General features: G+C 41.0%; 2 protein-coding genes across 8 annotated transcripts in view; one reads left to right on the forward strand and one right to left on the reverse strand.

Annotated features, from left to right (window-relative positions):
* Positions 1-3,996, forward strand: part of sec24d (SEC24 homolog D, COPII coat complex component) — a 28,900-nt gene extending 24,904 nt beyond the window's left edge. Inside the window, exons 20-23 of the mRNA XM_021615139.2 lie at positions 243-422; positions 1,286-1,477; positions 1,636-1,725; positions 2,674-3,996. Of these exons, the coding sequence (XP_021470814.2) occupies positions 243-422; positions 1,286-1,477; positions 1,636-1,725; positions 2,674-2,814 (603 nt within the window). The 3' untranslated portion in view covers positions 2,815-3,996. The remainder of the gene's footprint in view (positions 1-242; positions 423-1,285; positions 1,478-1,635; positions 1,726-2,673) is intronic.
* A 10,731-nt stretch (positions 3,997-14,727) lies between these two features.
* The window catches only part of kcnip4 (Kv channel interacting protein 4), a 266,264-nt gene continuing 261,345 nt past the window's right edge, over positions 14,728-19,646 (reverse strand). For 4 of the 7 annotated variants that reach the window (XM_036987594.1, XM_036987593.1, XM_036987595.1 and 1 more), the window contains exons 5-7: positions 18,671-18,778; positions 18,235-18,339; positions 17,799-17,981 (exon numbers count right to left, since the gene is read on the reverse strand). In XM_036987594.1, coding sequence (XP_036843489.1) covers positions 17,856-17,981; positions 18,235-18,339; positions 18,671-18,778 — 339 coding nt within the window. In that variant the 3' untranslated portion in view covers positions 17,799-17,855. The other 3 variants (XM_021615142.2, XM_036987596.1, XM_021615143.2) reach the window with 2 other exon arrangements.

Consider the following 19,646-nt stretch of genomic DNA (forward strand, 5'->3'; position numbering starts at 1 on the left):
CATGGAGCAGCATGGTCTCTAGGGACATCTCAAGGATCTAGTTTCAAAGAAGTGTACATCTAGAAATGTACAGGTGCAGAGTATAAAAGTAAACTGATAAGACAGATTCCGGCACAATTGATTCCAATTGCAGTTATGCTTGCTTTCGTCTTTTCAAGAATTGCAAACAAACAATATTACTGTGGCGTCAGGGAGTCCTGTGTATTAGGGGTGTTCTCACTAGCTCGTCTCTCCTTGTGTAGCTGATCCTGCCTGATGCCATGAAGGTGTTCCCAGTCTACTTAAACAGCCTGTTGAAGACTGGTCCCCTGGTGGGCAGCGCTGAGCTCTCTACAGATGACAGGGCTCACCAGAGACTCAGCACCACAGCCATGGGGGTGGAGGATACCCAGCTGCTGCTCTATCCACGCCTTATCCCACTGGTGAGACAACACACTAGGCACTCTCTCCTGCCTTATCCCACTCATGAAAGTGTGCGCTCACACACACACACTCTCTCGTCCTTTTTACCAACTTTTAAAAAAAATGGTTTCCTTTCTCATTGAGGCTAATGGACCTCTTAGTAGTTTTATATCACTCTTTTCCAATCCCACTTCATGTACTCATATCAGTGCTGAGTTCTGACTACAAGTGATACAATAACGAAACAAAGATATTCTGTGTGGATCCCAGGTTAGCTGAAGGATTCTGAGGTAAAGAACTGTTTTACAGATGACAAGCAGAGGGCAGCCTTTCACTGTGCGTCTCCTATAAGCAACTATAATTGAGTTGATGCGTTTACTAATTATTTGGTATTGGCATCCCTTAGGTGTGTCATCCTCTTATTTGATAAATATGATGGCAGTGTATGAGGCTGTGTTATTGCATGCCAGCACACAAACAATTACCCAGCACTTTATCAAAACCTGCCATTTTGTGGTAAGAAAAGCTCAGTAAATGGTGTCCATGAAAGACTTCTGAGAAGTGTGTTTGAGGTTAAATATATAAGTTGCCCTCAGAATAATGACATGCTTTGTAATTGTGACCAAATGTCTCAGACAATGACAGTTATCCTTCACTTCAATTGCAGTGTTTGCTGGGAAGTGCCCAGGCACTTGTGATTCATTTTGTGTGTCAATGTCACGCAACACTGTAATATTGCATAATTAGGGGTGGAATGGTCCTCCTAATAATATGCTGCAAACTCTGGATTACCGCTTACTCTGACCTAAATGAAAGATGGATTTAACTTGTCAGGCTCATTTCTCCAGCCTCCGCATTCCTTCGTCGATTCCTTTTCTTCCAGCACAACATGGACGTTGCCAGTGACGTGGTGCCAACTCCGGTGCGCTGCTCTGAAGAGCGCCTGACAGATGCCGGCATGTTCCTGCTGGAGAATGGGTGCTCCCTCTTCCTGTGGCTGGGCCAGGCCTGCCCCCCAGAGATGATCCAGAGCATCTTCAATGTGCCCTCCCTCGCCCATGTGCCCGTTGACCTGGTGAGGACAGTAACTTCCTTAACCCCAAGCTCTACAGAAGATGGTGTTTGGAAACACCAAAGTTATTTAGATACCATTAGTTCAGATGGTTGAAAAGTTAATTCTAGACTGTGTAGAAAGCACAGCATATCACTAATATTCATGTGTGTGCTTTCCAGAGGTCCCTACCAGAGCTGGATAACCCCCAGTCTCAGAAGCTGCGCTCCATCATTGACTCCTTGCTTGACCAGAGGCCCAGCTCCATGAAGGTACACTATTCAATGTTGGTTACTGTTACAATGCATACTTTCCTCTGGATGTCTAAACTACTTTGATATAATGAAATAATGATATTTACATTTATTTAACTAGGCAAGTCGGTTAAGAACAAATTCTTATTTACAATGACGGCCTACCAAAAGGCAAAAGACCTGCTGGGATTAGAAATATAAATAAAGGACAAAACACATCACAACAACACAAAGAGAGACTTAAGACGACAAATGGCAGCACAAAACAGGGTACAAACATTGGCAAAGGGCAAGAAGGTAGAGACAACAATACATCACTCAAAGCAGCCACAACTGTCAGCAAGAGTGTCCATGATTTAAGAATGAATGAAGATGATTGAGATAAAACTGTCCCGTTTGAGTGTTTGTTGCAGCTCGTTCCAGTTGCTAGCTGCAGCGAACTGAAAAGATGAGCGACCTAGGGATGTGTGCGCTTTGGGGACCTTTAATAGAATGTGACTGGCAGAACAGGTGTTGTATGTGGAGGATGAGGGCTGCAGTAGATATCTCAGATGGGGGGGGGGGGGGGGGGGGGGGGGAGTGAGACCTAAGAGGGTTTTTATAAATAAGCAAAAACCAGTGGGGCTTGTGACGGGTATACAGAGATGACCATTTTACAGAATATCTGTTTGTTGAATTGGGAAACAAACATGTAACCAAATTGACCACAACTGTCTTAAGCCCTGGACACAATAACAGATCAAATTCAACAGGCTGCTCAAGCTTACCTGGTTTTTGCCTGTAAGCAATTGTCAACAAATGTAAGGAGTAGTGACATATTTTTGCTGTCTATTCTCACTATTTATTAATTAAGTGCCAGGGAGAAACAAGCAGCAGGACTGTATTACTCCAGTGCACAGTTTTGTCCCTCAAGGTTGAGTGAAAAGTCATAAGCTGACTATGTCCCCATTTTTATCCCCCCCATAGCTCATGATTGTGAAGCAGAAGGACCGGTCTGAGATTATGTTCCGCCAGCACCTGGTAGAGGACAAGGGGCTCCACGGTGGAGCCTCCTACATGGACTTCCTGTGCTATGTCCACCGCGAGATCAGACAAGTCCTCACTTAACACCACCCACAGTGGATATCACCTAGCTGGGCTGGGCTAGGACCAAAACAACCAGAGGACGACTCCAGAGCTGCCTTTCCAACACCCCTTTATTCCACACAAACCTATGGGGCTACCGCTCGCTCTTTGTCAGTATACCAGGATCTGTGCTCCAGTCTGCATTGTACATTTTCGTGTACTTGTACGTGTCAGTCTGACTGCTTTGTCTGTATGTACATTAACAATTTAACTGATTTCTATGTAAATGGGCCAATGATGGTAAAATTAATTTTGTGGGGTTCAGAACATCAGGACCACAGGGTTGGCTACATTTTGAAATGGACCATGTTTCACTATTGACCAAACCAAATTTAAATTATTTTGTGTTTTTCTGGTGCGATTTAAATTGCCAACATCTGTTTTAAGCACATGCATTCTTTCCAAAATTGTAGGTTTGTCACAATTTCTCATTATTAAGGAATAGTTTTGACAATGTCACAGCACCAAATGGTAATTTAGCTACATGGACTGGAATAAACATCTGGTTGTAATGACTGAACACTGGTGCCGTGGCTATTAAATTAATGATTCACTCCACCATTTGTGATTGGATCCATTATTTTTGCCATTCCCCTCAGGAATGGAGAGGATGTGCTAGCAAGATAATTCATACAAGGCTGATTCCAGTGACAACTCACTGCTGTAAAAAAAGGGAGAAATAACCAAAATCAATTTATCCGTAAAGATGCAATTAAACATTCCACACTTAATTCATTCCAGTTATAGAACTATATGCCGTTTTGTTTTTATCAAGTTATTGCCGTTATTCATTTTAATATTATGTCAAGAATTGTGCTCTGCAAACCAATGGTTGTGTTAGTATGCGACGTGGAGGTTTTGGGGGAACTGTTCCTTTGCCAGTTAACCGTCTGCCTTAATTAAATTGTTTTTATGGTAGTAAATACTAGAGGCCATTATTCTATTCCAGTGTGATATAGATTGCATACAAACCAAATAGATTGAAAACATCTCAGGTAATTTGTGTACCTAACAATTGTGGTGGAGCGCTGGAAAACAGGGGCGTTACTGTTTTAACTGGAAAGACGGAAGTGTGGCTAGAATGGATGTGTTCGAGGGATGTGCCATGTACATTTTGATCTAAAAAATCTCTTGTTTTTGATTAAATTCCTGACTATATCAAGATTGAGAGGTTGTGTTTTTTAAACTTAATTCCACTGATTCTCACTAACAATTGAGTTGGTTTAGTCTGGTGTAGAAGTTTAGTAACAACAATGTAATTCAACAGTAAGTAGTATGGTATAGAATACTTCAAACTGTTGTCATTTCGTCACAACATAACTACACACACACACTTAATATCAGAACACAGGGGCCCGTGAACATTCGGAGCCTTTAATTGAATCGCTGTGTAATTAGGTGAGCGCATTAAATGTCCAGTGAGCTCACTACTTGAAGTCCTTAATATCTCACTGCTAGGCCCCTACACAAATTAAACATACACTATCGATGGTAGCAGTTTCCAAGATGTAGCAAATGGCAGATTGTTGGGGTGTGAGAGGAACATAAATATTTCTCTCTATATATATATACACACACACAGTACCAGTCAAAAGTTGACACCTACTCATTCAAGGGTTTTTCTTTATTTTTACTATTTTCTATGTTGTAGAATAATAGTGAAGACCTCTAAACTATGAAATAACACAGAATCATGTAACCAAAAAAGTGTTAAACTGATTGGGGATGCCAATCTGTTGCAGGAATCCATCACTCTTAGTCAAATAGCTTCAATGCCATACAACACTCCTTCCGTGGCCTCAAACTGCTTTTCAACTGTTCGCTGCCTGCCACCGCACGCCCGACTAGCATCACCACCCTGGATGGTTCCGACCTAGAATATGTGGACATCTATAAGTGCCTAAGTGTCTGGCTAGACTGTAAACTCTCCTTCCAGACTCATATCAAACATCTCCAATCCAAAATCAAATCTAGAATCAGCTTTCTATTTCGCAACAAAGCCTCTTTCACTCACGCCGCCAAACTTACCCTAGTAAAACTGACTATCCTGCGTATCCTCGACTTCGGCGATGTCATCTACAAAATGGCTTCCAATACTCTACTCAGCAAACTGGATGCAGTTCATCACAGTGCCATCTGCTTTGTTACTAAATCACCTTATACCACCCACTACTGCGACCTGTATGCTCTAGTCGGCTGGCCCTCGCTACATATTCGTCGCCAGACCCACTGGCTCCAGGTGATCTACAAGTCCATGCTAGGTAAAGCTCCACCTTATCTCAGTTCACTGGTCACGATGGCAACACCCACCCGTAGCATGCGCTCCAGCAGGTGTATCTCACCGATCATCCCTAAAGCCAACACCTCTTGGCCGCCTTTCCTTCCAGTTCTCTGCTGCCTGTGACTGGAACGAATTGCAAAAATCGTTGAAGTTGGAGACTTATCTCCCTCACCAACTTTAAACATCTGCTATCTGAGCAGCTAACCGATCGCTGCAGCTGTACATAGTCCATTGGTAAATAGCCCACCCAATTTACCTACCTCATCCCCATACTGTTTTTATTTATTTACTTTTCTGCTCTTTTACACACCAGTATCTCTACCTGCACATGACCATCTGATCATTTATCACTCCAGTTTTAATCTGCTAAATTATAATTCATTATTCGCCTACCTCCTCATGCCTTTTGCACACAATGTATATAGACTTTTTTTTTATAAAAAAAATTCTAATTCTGTTATTGACTTGTTTATTGTGTAACTCTGTGTTGCTGTCTGTTCACACTGCTATGCTTTATCTTGGCCAGGTCGCAGTTGTAAATTATAACTTGTTCTCAACTAGCCTACCTGGTTAAATAAAGGTGAAATAATTTTAAATTTTTTTTAAAATAGCCCTTACACAGCCTGGAGGTGTGTTTTGGGTCATTGTCCTGCTGAAAAACAAATTATAGTCCTATCCTAAGCGCAAACCAGATGGGATGGCGTATCGTTGCAGAATATTGTGGTAGCCATGATGGTTAAGTGTGCCTTGAATTCTAAATAAATCAGTGTCACCAGCAAACCTCCATGCATCACGGTGGGAATCACACCGTGTATCTGTTCACGTACTCTGGAACCAAAAATCTATAATTTGGACAAATCAGACCAAAGGACACATTTCCACCGATCTAATGTCCATCGCTTGTGTGTCTTCGCACAAACAAGTCTCTTCTCATTGGTGTCCTTTTAATAGTGGTTTCTTTGCAGCAATTTGACCATGAAGGCCTGATTCACACAGTCTCCTCTTAATAGTTGTTGAGCTGTGTGTTACTTGAACTCTTATTTGGGCTGCAATCTGAGGTGGTTAACTCTAATGAACTTATCCTCTGCAGCCGTCTTCCTTTCCTGTGGCGGTCCTCATGAAACATTTTCATCATAGCGCTTGATGGTTTTTGCGACTGCACTTGAAGAAACTTTCAAAGTTCTTGACATTTTCCAGATTGACTGACCATGTCTTAAAGTAATGATGGACTGTCGTTTCTTTTTGCTTATTTGAGCTGTTCTCGCCATAATATGGACTTGGTATTTTACCAAATAGGGCTATCTTCTGTATACCACCCCTACCTTGTCACAACACACAACTGATTGGCTCAAAGAAATTACACCTGTTAATTAAAATGCATTCCAGGTGACTACCTCATGAATCTGGTTGAGAGTGTGCAAATCTGTCATCAAGGCAAAGGGTGGCTACGTTGAAGAATCTCAAATATAAAATGTATTTTGATTTGTTTATATGAATAGTGGTAGGCTCAGAGTACCAGAAGGTGGCAGCATTATATTATTTTTTCACCACAGGCTACTCAAATAAGAGAGTGAATGTATTATTTTTTTGGTTATTTATAATAAGGGTTACATGGAGAAAATCTGGACTCAAATGAAAGTGATGGCCTTCCCTTCACCAAATTATATTTGAGCTAAATCCTCCCTTGAAAAAAGTGACCTTCCCCTATACCCCAAATAATAATTAAAACAAAGTGGGTAAAGAACATCTCTACCGTTTACCCTCACTTTTTGGACAGACCAGAGGTTTAGATATGCAGTTTTAGAAATTGTTCTTCATCCTGTAAGCGTTACATGGCAATGCAGGAATTTTGATAGCACATAGGACCGCGGCCAGGTTGTGGGTTCGCAGACCACCGTCGACAAGAGTAGGGGTTGAAAGATCTCCATTGTAAAAGCATTGCCGGAATCGATCATTGTACTTGCAGGTCCAAGAAAATTGGTCTTTTATACACATTATGCAATTCTGCATCATTTTACATATTAACAGAATATTTGAATACCACACAAATTACAGGCTAAGAATGGACAGAGATAGGCCTGTGTTCATCTTATCCTATTTCTCCAATACCAAATCAGTGTGCCTTGTTTGCAAATAATTATATTTGAGACGTCATTATGAATCTGAGCATGGTACTTTCAAAAGTTAGGCCTACCGTTCCACCCCAGAGTAGACCTATGGGGAAAATGGAAGCTTTAACTGCTGGCTACTTTTCTTCTGTGGCTTAACCCAAAAATAGAAGATCACAAGTGTTTCCCAAAAAACTGTCTAGGTTTAAACATCTATTGTACAGAAAGTGAATAGCTTAATCAATTGATAGTGACAGAATTCGATTGCTTCCCAAGCAAAGGACATTTTTTGTCTCCTTGGCTATAGACGGTTGTAACTCAGCCTCGGAATGTCATAGAAACTAAACAATGATATCCCCATATGCATCGCTGTCATGTCTTTCCCAGGTATTTTACAGCTTGTTTCGAGCATAAAGCATTGCGGACCAAAGCTCTGTTAAAAACTGAACAAAAACATAAAACGCAACATGCAACAATTTCAACGATTTTACTGAGTTATAGTTCATATAAAGAAATCAGTCAATTTAAATGAATTCATGAGGTGCTAATCGAGGAATCTCATATGACTGGGCAGGGGCGCAGCCATAGGCCCACCCACTTGGCAGCCAGGCCCAGCCAATCAGAATTACTTTTTTCTCTGCGGTTTTAAGGCCGGTTGGACGTACTGCAAATTCCCTAAACGACATTGAAGGCAGCTTATGGTGGATAAATTAACATAACATTCTCTAGCAACAGCTCTGGTGGACATTCCTGCAGTCAGCTTGCCAATTGCATGCTCCCTCAAAACTTGAGAAATCTGTGGCATTGTGTGACAAAACAGCACATTTTAGAGCCTTTTATTGTCCCCGGCACAAGGTGAACCTGTGTAATGAACAAGCTGTTTATTCAGCTTCGCATCCTTTTTATTGTCATCAAAATCTAAAGCCAAGGGGTCTGTGCTTTTTACCATTTTATTTAATAAAAAGGTAGGCCTATGGTATACCCTCTAATACCCCCTCAATTCAAGTCTTGGTTTTAAGTCAACAGCCCTTCACTGACACTGAGGTTGGCCAAAGAGAACATGGTGGGTAGAGGAATTGACTGAAACATCTTTGGATATAGCAGCCTATAGCCTATTTTCGCCTGTCAAACAGGTAGACCTACCTCTTTTCTTGAATAGGAAAATAAGAAGACAGTATGTAAACTTCTCTACTATTATTCTGACATTTCACATTCTTAAAATAAACTGGTGATCCTAACTGACCTAAAACAGGGGATTTTAACTAGGATTAAATGTCAGGAATTGTGAAAAACTGAGTTTAAATATACTTGGCTAAAGTGTATGTAGACTTCAACTGTTCCTAAAATCTGTCTTATTCTGACGTCAATAAGTCTGATAAATACATCATGGGCAAGAAACATTGATTTTAATCAAATCTACTATAGTAGTAGCAAGTTGCACTATGTAAAGTATGTAAACCTAAAATTTCACATTTATATAGTGGCAAGAAAAAGTATGTGAACCCTTTGAATTACCTGGATTTCTGCATAAATTGGTTATAAAATTTGATCTGATCTTCATCGGTCACAACAATAGTCACAACTAGAGGTCGACCGATTAATCGGTATGGCCCATTAATTAGGGCCGACTTCAAGTTCACATTTTTTACACATTTATTTAACTAGGCAAGTCAGGTAAGAACACATTCTAATTTTCAATGACGGCCTAGGAACGGTGGGTGAAACTGCCTCGTTCAGGGGCAGAAAGACAGATTTTCACCTTGTCAACTCGGGGGATCCAATCTTGCAACCTTACAGTTAACTAGTCCAACGCAATAACGACCTGCCTCTCTCTCGTTGCACTCCACAAGGAGACTGACTGCCTGTTACGCAAATGCAGTAAGCCAAGGTAAGTTGCTAGCTAGCATTAAACTTATCTTATAAAAAACAATCAATCATAATCACTAGTTAACTACACATGATTGATGATATTACTAGATATTATCTAGCGTGTCCTGTGTTGCATTTAATCTGACTGAGCATACAAGCATACAAGTATCTAAGTATCTGACTGAGCGGTGGTAGGCAGAAGCAGGCGCTAAACATTAATTCAAACAGCACTTTCGTGCATTTTGCCAGCAGCTCTTCATTGTGCGTCAAGCATTGCGCTGTTTATGACTTCAAACCTATCAACTCCCGAGATGAGACTGGTGTGACCGAAGTGAAATGGCTGGCTAGTTAGCGTGTGCTAATAGTGTTTCAAACTTCACTCACTCTGAGCCTTGGGGTGGTTGTTTCCCTTGCGCTGCATGGGTAACGCTTCGATGTGGTGGCTGTTGTCATTGTGTTGCTGGTTCGAGCCCAGGGAGGAGCGAGGAGAGGGACGGAAGCTATACTGTTACACTGGCAATACTAAAGTGCCTATAAGAACATTCAATAGTCAAAGGTTAATGAAATACAAATGGTATAGAGGGAAATAGTCCTATAATAACTACAACCTAAAACGTCTTACCAGGGAATATTGAAGACTCATGTTAAAAGGAACCACCAGCTGTCATATGTTCTCATGTTCTGAGCAAGGAACTGAAACGTTAGCTTTCTTACATAGCACATATTGCACTTTTACGTTCTTCTCCAACACTTTGTTTTTGCATTATTTAAACCAAATTGAACATGTTTCATTATCTACTTGAGGCAAAATTTTATTGATGTATTATATTAAGTTAAAATAAGTGTTCATTCAGTATTGTTGTAATTGTCATTATTACAAATACATGTTTCTATTTTATAAAATCGGCCGATTAATCGGTATCTGCTTTTTTGGTCCTCCAATAAATCAGTATCGGCGGTGTTGAAAAATCATAATCGGTCGACCTCTAGTCACAACATGACAAACACAGTCTGCTTCAACTAATAACACACTGTAAACATTCACAGTGCAGGGTGGGAAAAGTATGTGAAGCCTTGGATTTAATAACTGGTTGACCCACCTTTGGCAGCAATAACCTCAACCAAACATTTTCTGTAGTTGCGGTTCAGACCTGGACAACGGTCAGGAGGAATTTTGGACCATTCTTTTTTACAAAACTGTTTCAGTTCAGCAATATTCTTGGGATGTCTGGTGTGAACCGCTCGAGGTCAGGCCACAGCATCTCAATCGGGTTGAGGTCAGAACGAAGCCGTTCTGTTTATATACTTCTGTGTTTTGGGTTGTTGTCCTGTTGCATCATCCAACTTCTGTTGAGCTTCAATTGGCAGATAGCCTTACACTCTCCTGCAAAAGGTCTTGATTCACTTGGGAAATAATTTTTCTGTCAATGATAGCAAGCTGTCCAAACCATGATGCTCCCTCCACCATACAGTTGGGTTGAGGTTTTGATGTTGGTGTGCTGTGCCTTTTTTTCTCCTCACAGTGTTGTGTGTTCCTTCTAAACAACTCAACTTCAGTTTAATCTGTCCACAGAATATTTTGCCAGTAGTGCCGTGGAACATCCTGGTGCACTTTTGCGAACTTCAGATGTGCAGCAATGTTTTTTTTGTACGGGAGTGGCTTCTTCCGTGGTGTCCTCCCATGAACACCATTCTTGTGTAGTGTTTTACGCATTGTAGACTCAACAGAGATGTTAGCATGTTCCAGAGATTTCTGTAAGTCTTTAGCTGACACTCTAGGATTCTTCTTAACCTCATTGAGCACTCTGCACTGTGCTCTTGCAGTCATCTTTGCAGGACGGCAACAGTGCTGAACTTTCTCCATTTATAGATCATTTGTCTTACCGTGGACTGATAAACGTCAAGGCTTTTAAAGATACCTTTGAAACCCTTTCCAGCTTTATGCAAGACAACAATTCTGAATTAGGTCCAGGTTCAATTAGGTCTTCTGAGATATTTTTTGTTCAAGGCATGGTTCACTCAGGCAATGCTTCTTGTGAATAGCGTTTTTAATAGGGCAGGGCAGGTCTAACCAACATCTCCATTCTCGTCTCATTGATTGGACTCCAGGTTAGCTGAGTCCTGACTTCATTAGCCTAGGGGTTCACATACTTTTCCCAACCCACACTGTGAATGTTTAAATTATGTATTCAACATAGACAAGAAAAATACTATAATGTGTGTTATTAGTTTAAGCACAATGTTTTGTCTGCTGTTGTGACGTAAACAAAGATCAGACACAATTGTATGTCCAACTTATACAGAAATCCAGATAATTCCAAAGGGTTCGCATACTTTTTCTTGCCACTAAGTATTATGACCCTTAACTCAGTACTTTGTTGAAGCACCTTTGGCAGCAATTACAGCCTCAAGTTATATTGGGTATGACACTACATGCTTGGCACAACTGTATTTGGGCAGTTACCCCCATTCTTCTGTGCAGATCCTCTCAAGCTCTGTCAGTTTGGATAGGGAGCATCGCTACACAGCTATTTCCACTGATGTTCGATCGGGTTAAAGTCCAGGCTCTGGCTGGACCAATCAAGGACATTCAGAGACTTGTCCCGAAGCCACTCCTGCATTGTCTCAACTGTGTGCTTAGGGTTGTTGTCCTGTTGGAAGGTGAACATTCATCCTAGTCAGAGGTCCTGAGTGCTCTAGAGCAGGTTTTCATCAAGGATCGTTCTGTACTTTGCGCTGTTCATCTTTCCCTCGTCTCGCAGTCCCTGCCGCTGAAAAACATCCCCACAGCGTGACGCTTGGCATTCAGGCTAAAGAGTTCAATCTTGGTTTCATCAGACCAGAGAATCTTGTTTCTCATGGCCAGAGTTCTTTAGGTGCCTGTTGGCAAACTCCAAGCGGGCTGTCATATGCCTTTTACTGAGGAGTGTCTTCCATCTGGCCACTCTACCATAAAGGCTTAATTGGTGGAGTGCTGCAGAGATGGTTGTCCTTCTGGAACTCTAGAGCTCTGTCAGAGTGACCATCGGATTCTTGGTCACCTCCCTGACCAAGGCCCTTCTCCCCCGATTGCTCAATTTGACTGGGCGGCCAACTCTAGGAAGAGTCTTGGTGGTTCCAAACTTCTTCCATTTAAGAATGATGGAAGCGTCTGTTGTTGGGGACCTTCAATGCTGCAGAAATGTTTTGGTACCCTTCCCAGATCTGTGCCTCGACACAATCCTGCCTCGGAGCTCTATGGACAAATCATTCGACCTCATGGCTTGGTTTTTGCTCTGACATGCACTGTCAACTGTGGAACCTTATATAGACAGGTGTGTGCCTTTCCAAATCATGTCCAAATCAATAACATTTTCCACAGGTGGACTCCAATTTGTAGAAACATCTCAAAGATGATCAATGGAAACGAGATGCACCGGAACTCAATTTCAAGTCTCATAGCAAAGGGTCTGAATACTTACGTAAATAAGGTATGTTTTTTTTATTTTAAAATACACTGCTCAAAAAAATAAAGGGAACACTTAATGTAACTCCAAGTCAATCACACTTCTGTGAAATCAAACTGTCCACTTATGAAGCAACACTGATTGACAATAAATTTCACATGCTGTTGTGCAAATGGAATAGACAACAGGTGGAAATTATAGGCAATTAGCAAGACACCCCTAATAAAGGAGTGGTTCTGCAGGTGATAACCACAGACCACTTCTCAGTTCCTATGCTTCCTGGCTGATGTTTTGGTCACTTTTGAATGCTGGCGGGGCTTTCACTCTAGTGGTAGCATGAGACTGAGTCTACAACCCACACAAGTCGCTCAGGTAGTGCAGCTCATCCAGGATGGCACATCAATGCGAGCTGTGGCCAGAAGGTTTGCTGTGTCTGTCAGCGTAGTGTCCAGAGCATGGAGGCGCTACCAGGAGACAGGCCAGTACATCAGGAGATGTGGAGGAGGCCGCAGGAGGGCAACAACCCAGCAGCAGGACCGCTACCTTTGTGCAAGGAGGGCCCTGCAAAACGACCTCCAGCAGGCCACAAATGTGCATGTGTCTGCTCAAATGGTCAGAAACAGACTCCATGAGGGTGGTATGAGGGCCCGACATCCACAGGTGGGGGTTGTGCTTACAGCCCAACACCGTGCAGGACGTTTGGCATTTGCCAGAGAACACCAAGATTGGCAAATTCGCCACTGGCGCCCTATGCTCTTCACACTGAGCACGTGACAGACGTGACAGCCTGGAGACGCCGTGGAGAACGTTCTGCTGCCTGCAACATCCTCCAGCATGACCGGTTTGGCGGTGGGTCAGTCATGGTGTGGGGTGGCATTTCTTTGGGGGGCCGCACAGCCCTCCATGTGCTCACCAGAGGTAGCCTGACTGCCATTAGGTACCGAGATGATATCCTCAGACCCCTTGTGAGACCATATGCTGGTGCGGTTGGCCCTGGGTTCCTCCTAATGCAAGACAATGCTAGACCTCATGTGGCTGGAGTGTGTCAGCAGTTCCTACAAGAGGAAGGCATTGATGCTATGGACTGATCCCTCAGGAAACCATCCGCCACATCATCAGGAGCATGCCCAGGCGTTGTAGGGAGGCCACACAGGCACGTGGAGGCTACACACACTACTGAGCCTCATTTTGACTTGTTTTAAGGACATTACATCAAAGTTGGACCAGCCTATAGTGTGGTTTTCCACTTTAAATTTGAGTGTGACTCCAAATCCAGACCTCCATGGGTTGATAAATTTGATTTCCATTGATAATTTGTGTGTGATTTTGTTGTCAGCACATTCAACTATGTAAAGAAAAAAGTATTTAATAAGAATATTTCATTAATTCAGATCTAGGATGTGTCATTTTAGTGTTCCCTGTTGTTATTTTTTTGAGCAGTGTACATTTGCAAGAATTTCTAAAAACCTGTTTTCGCTTTATTATGGGGTATTGTGTGTATTTTGATGAGAAAAATAATTGAATCCATTTTAGAATAAGGCTGTAACATAACAAAATGTGGAAAAAGTCAAGGGATCTGAATATTTTCCGAAGGCACTGTATACAGTATACAGCAACTGGTTAAGCAGCACACAAACGTTTTTTGATCAGCAAGATCAGAGCAGGCCTGGGCCATTGTTGGAATATCCATTACAGTGTGTAATGCAGCCTAGTATTATTTACACCATCCCAGCAGCTATCTTTGAAATATAACTTTGTTCTGTGCTTCTCCGAGCATGCACTTCATAGACAATAGGCTATGGATCATTGGATTGAGACCACACTAAATAGCCTATAGGCACACTTGATATTGCGCGCCCAACGGAGAATCAGAGGTGAGGGGCTGCAACCGGCACACATCGATATATAGCCTAATTAGCAACTCATTCTAAAATACTGAGAAATATAGAGACATTTCATCAATTAGAAATTACATGACCCACCCCTGGACTAAATAAAATATACTAAACCCTCCCCTTGATTGAAATTGAAAAAACATGACCCTCCCCCCTTTTTCCTCCAGATACCCATTCTGTACATTTCTATCCATCCCCAAGTGTCTGTCACAGTGCTAAAGTTGAAGGTATCATTTGGTAGGCACAAGCAAATGAACATTCAGTACAGAAGTGAGTACAGAAAAAAACATGAGAAATTATGGTTGATTCATTTTAACAGGCTTTTTTCTGATGCATTCAAATTCTCCAAGATCAGAGTTTGAGTGCATAAAATCAGAAATCATAGAACCCAATTACTACCCTCATGCTATAATGATCGATTTAAATACATTAGGATGTAAGGTTGAATAACAGAATGACATAAGTCACTTTATCATTAGGGAACTTGTTTTCCCAGAGACATATTCACTAAGGAGAAAATGTTTTGAGATGAAACAGGTAGTACCTGAACTTGCCTAAATATCAGACTTATCATGGTTACGCCATGGATAATCAGTCTGAAAAAAAGTCGCTGTTAAAAATATGCAGTAGTCTCTACAAACTAGGTTACTTTATCGGTTGTCCGTGCTGTTGGTCCTTTCGCTGGAAGGTAGTGGCGATCAAATGTCCATAGGAAAGTATTGTTTACCTGACTTTTTGCTGCACCGGTAGGTTCGGTCGCTTGTATTTTCCACCTCCTGACGCATTTCACGTGATGCGCAATATATGAACAATAGCCAAATGTAACCGAATGTAGTCGACTAAAGCCTGTTCCCTGCAATCAGCTGGAAGTGCTTGTGAAATTAGTTTGGGACAACATTTAGTCTGTACTTCGGTTAAGCTCGGCCATTGTTGACATATTGTGCAAGTTGCATGCAAATTGCGTCAACATTGAAAATACATACCGATATAGACCAGCGTACTGAAAGTCGGGTTAATAATGCTACTCGGTGGATATTTTGTCTCAGATGACTTCCTACATAAAGGACAAAAATCAGCGGACAACAGGTAAAGTACGTTCAAATGAACTTTATTCAACATTCCGACTTGTGATGGGACTGTTCACAAAAAGTGAGCCTTCATGTTAGAGACGAGAGAGAGGAGTCTTCCACTCTTGGATTTGTAGAAGCTATACCTGAACTTGTCCAAATAGAACTTGTTTTTCATTGCAGGCTTTTCTGTGCCCTACTTAACTTGACCCATATGTTTAGGAGATAAGCCAGCTGAACAAAATCATTGGTCAAATAAGATCAAGTTAGGTACACAAGTTATTGTCCTAGACTTTGCTTAATCATATGGACATCAGAACATATTCCAATGGATACATAAGGAATTGCCAATTAAGGCAAGAAAAATGAATTGTGCAGATACTACCTTGCTCATACCAACCTTTTAGATAGATGAGGACTAAATAGTAGGGTTTTTGGAACCACCTGTGAGTGAGATTGGGGAGGGTGAGGCCCCATCTGCTGCCCAGCATGCTCTGTGCCTGCCCACATTTGGGGCCTATCAGGGCTCTAATCAGAGACAGCCACGGCCAATCAGTCTTCATTATGCAAAGAACCTGGACACATGCCCCAAACAAGAGGAAAGAAAACACAGACCTCATCCAGAAGCAACCTCTATCCAGCAACAAAATCTAGACCCTTAATACACTTGTAGGTGGTTTGATTCCTGGCCATTCTAATTGGGTTGAACGGTCAAATATGATTTCCCTCGTGTGGTTTTTAGACTTAGTTGGCATATATTGTTGCTTGCTAGCTTGTTGCCAGTTTGACAAGAACATGTAGTAGGTAACTAGTTTGTTTAAACACATTAGTGAAAGCTAAACAGCTACCACTTGTTTTGAAAGTTGGATAATCTTATCCTTAAAAGTGTTTGAACAAAGCAACTGGGAAACTTCCATGGCAGACATTGTTGTCCCCTTAATTGCCACATAATTTCTGAGAAGCATGAGCCCCACCACCAATCAGCCTACACCACTGTGCACACACCCGTCATTACTATGACAACCAGCAAATGACTGCTGTCGGAACACACAAATCCGATTGTCACTTGTAACCTACTGTTTAGACAGTCAATGTTCCAAAATGGATTTTAAAAACAAAACTGATTTGAGCAGTGTGAACAAGGCTTGAAAGGTATGGATAGATACAAAGTGAAGTAGGTTATGGCTCCACCTTGCCTTCTGACAGGCCGAGTGGAATTATCGCCATATTGATTACACCTGTCCAATCTTCCCATATCTCTGCAATCGCCTAGAAAGTTGGGGCTAGGGGTTGTTTCTGGACAGGGATATATATTTACAAAACTAAAGGTGACAGAGATCAGATTAGCTTGTATAATTTCATCCCAGTGATCCTCTTTATAAGACAGTGATCAATATACATTACATACCCAAGAAGACTGTAAATTCACCCCAAGAGTTAGCTTCTGCTTAATACTGAACATCTGACTATCCCTTTGTACACTGACTACCATATTATATAAATAAAATCAAACATACCACAAAATAGTGATTCGAAACATGAATGGAAACATGTCGACAGGAAACATCTCAAAACAGGGAAATACACACATGTAGGGTCACAAAATACATTTAGAAGCAGCATAATCTTGTGACAAGATGGTCATTTCTCCTATGCGTAGACTCAAGGTAAGTAACACCAACCTGTGTGCTTCTAAGGATACTGTCCAGACTCATCAAATGCAATGTGGAGTGCATCGTCTCATTCTAGTTGGCAAGTAAACATGAACAAAGTTGAACAGTTCTCAGATAGTATATACATATTTTTTGAAATGGTACAATGTTAAGTCTATATTTTATCTGGGTCCTGGGAGAGCAAAGGATGGACCATGGTGGGTGAAAAACCGCTCACCTTTCAAACTCGTTGTTGTCCATCTGTTCAAAGGCAGTGGCAAAATCTAACACAGCTGGGTTTCCTGTACTGCAGATAAATACTGACTGCGGCACAGCTGTTACGATCGAGGCATCTTTGTACACAGGTTTGAAGAGTTCAATTTACTCAATCAAACCACAAAACTCAAATTGAAAAGGTAGGATTGGAAAACATCAATGCTTTTTTTTGCAGTTATTCCAGAATGTTTCATACCGTTACATCTATACTGTATTTGCTGTGTGACAATACTTCCTTATGTTTGTCTGAACAGCGTACAGTTGATAGAATGGCGTCTGTCGATAGTCCGGTCCAGAGCTCTCCACGTCAGCCACAAGTTAAATGACGTTATCAAAGAGCTGCATCGATCTCATGATGTTCTCATCCTGGTGGACAAACATACATTTTAGAGATATGTCCCTACTTCACTTATGTGAATACCAGAGGTACTAAATACTGCATTGTGCAAAACATATGATGCGATTGCAGAAAAGAAGGCAGAAATAACTCACATTTTGGCAGCAGTCAATAAACTCATCTATGGTTACAACTCCATCCTTGTTTTTATCCATCTTCTGTTGGTCAGGAAGGGCAGAGATGTTGAGAATGCAACGCAATATGATGTAACAGTATAGACAGAAATAAACTGAAAAGATGGTCAACTGTTAATTTCATTCCACGCAACAAATGTCACTGTACTTTGGGGTTATTTGTATCTAAATATGACAAGCATTGGACTATGGGCCCATACAATAAATGCTGCTAATGGTGAATATAATATGCACATTTTGGCAACAATGTACGGAACTTAAAAATAAAAAAACATACCTGAAAAAATATCTCCACGTGTTGCCGAGGCGTATCGTCTTTGAGTAGGGGATATGTGCATTTCCCCATCATGTCATAGATGGCCTTCATGATGTCGAGCATTTCCTTTAAAACGGAGAGTTAATAAGATAACGGAAATGTTGACAAGTACATTATGCAATACCCGGCTTTCAGGGTATCATACTATGAAACATTGACAAAGTAGGCGATCGTTCTTTACATATCATTAGACTGGTTGTCCAGTATTCAACAGACGGCATGCTTTATATCTACATACAGTAGGTCATCTCTCATACAACACGTTACAATTATTAGAGCAGTATGGTTATCCCCTTTATTCGTATTTAAAGAAATCAATATATGATTCACTCTGTTCAATCATCTAACCGTATCAACATCATCGTTAACAGCAAGTTGCGACATTAATGGTAAGTACCTCCTTAGTAATATAGCCATCCTTATTAATATCATACAGATTAAAGGCCCAGTTGAGCTTCTCCTGGACTGAGCCTCGGAGCAGGATAGAGAGGCCCATTACAAAGTCCTGCAGTAGAAACACAACCCATTAGACCTTTGCACTTATACAAACACAATACAATTGTACCAAGAATATCTCAAACATCAGCTAAACCTGAATGGATTGATATGATACTGGTACATCCAACATACGCAAAAGTATATTCATGTAGAAAGAATGAACTTGAATTGAACTTAGTTTGATTACCATATCTAGTCTAAAAAGACATAATTCATTCATTGGTATCATTCTTCCCAACAATATTCTTCCCAAAAAGCAACAATTGAACAAAGAGAACATTATATCCTTGAAGTGCTGAAACTTAAATATATAAGAATGCATATGATTTGTAGAGGTTTTTTTTTAGGATCCCAATGAAATAGGCTTGAGGGTTATCCAGTACTATGGGACAGAAGGTACCAGTGTTTATTAACACCAGATAACTAGGGTGTAGAGCAATGACAACATGTCTGTTGTAATACGTAAGCCTATACTCTTCCTTAATGTTAATTATATGTATGCTGAGGGAGATTACCATATATATATATATATATATATATATATATATATATATATATATATATATATATATATATATATATATATATATATATATATATATATATATATATATATATATATATATATACATACAGTTGAAGTCAGAAGTTTACATACACCTTAGCCAAATACATTTAAACTCAAGTTTTTCACAATTCCTGACATTTAATCCTAGTAAAAATTCCCTGTCTTAGGTCAGTTAGGATCACCACTGATGCTGCCACCCCCATGCTTCACAGTTGGGATGGTGTTCTTCGGCTTGCAAGCCTCCCCCTTTTCCTCCAAACATAACGATGGTCATTATGGCCAAACAGTTCTATTTTTGTTTCATCAG

This window comes from Oncorhynchus mykiss, chromosome 9 (genome assembly GCF_013265735.2).
Source record: "Oncorhynchus mykiss isolate Arlee chromosome 9, USDA_OmykA_1.1, whole genome shotgun sequence".
In the NCBI taxonomy this organism is placed as follows: domain Eukaryota; kingdom Metazoa; phylum Chordata; class Actinopteri; order Salmoniformes; family Salmonidae; genus Oncorhynchus; species Oncorhynchus mykiss.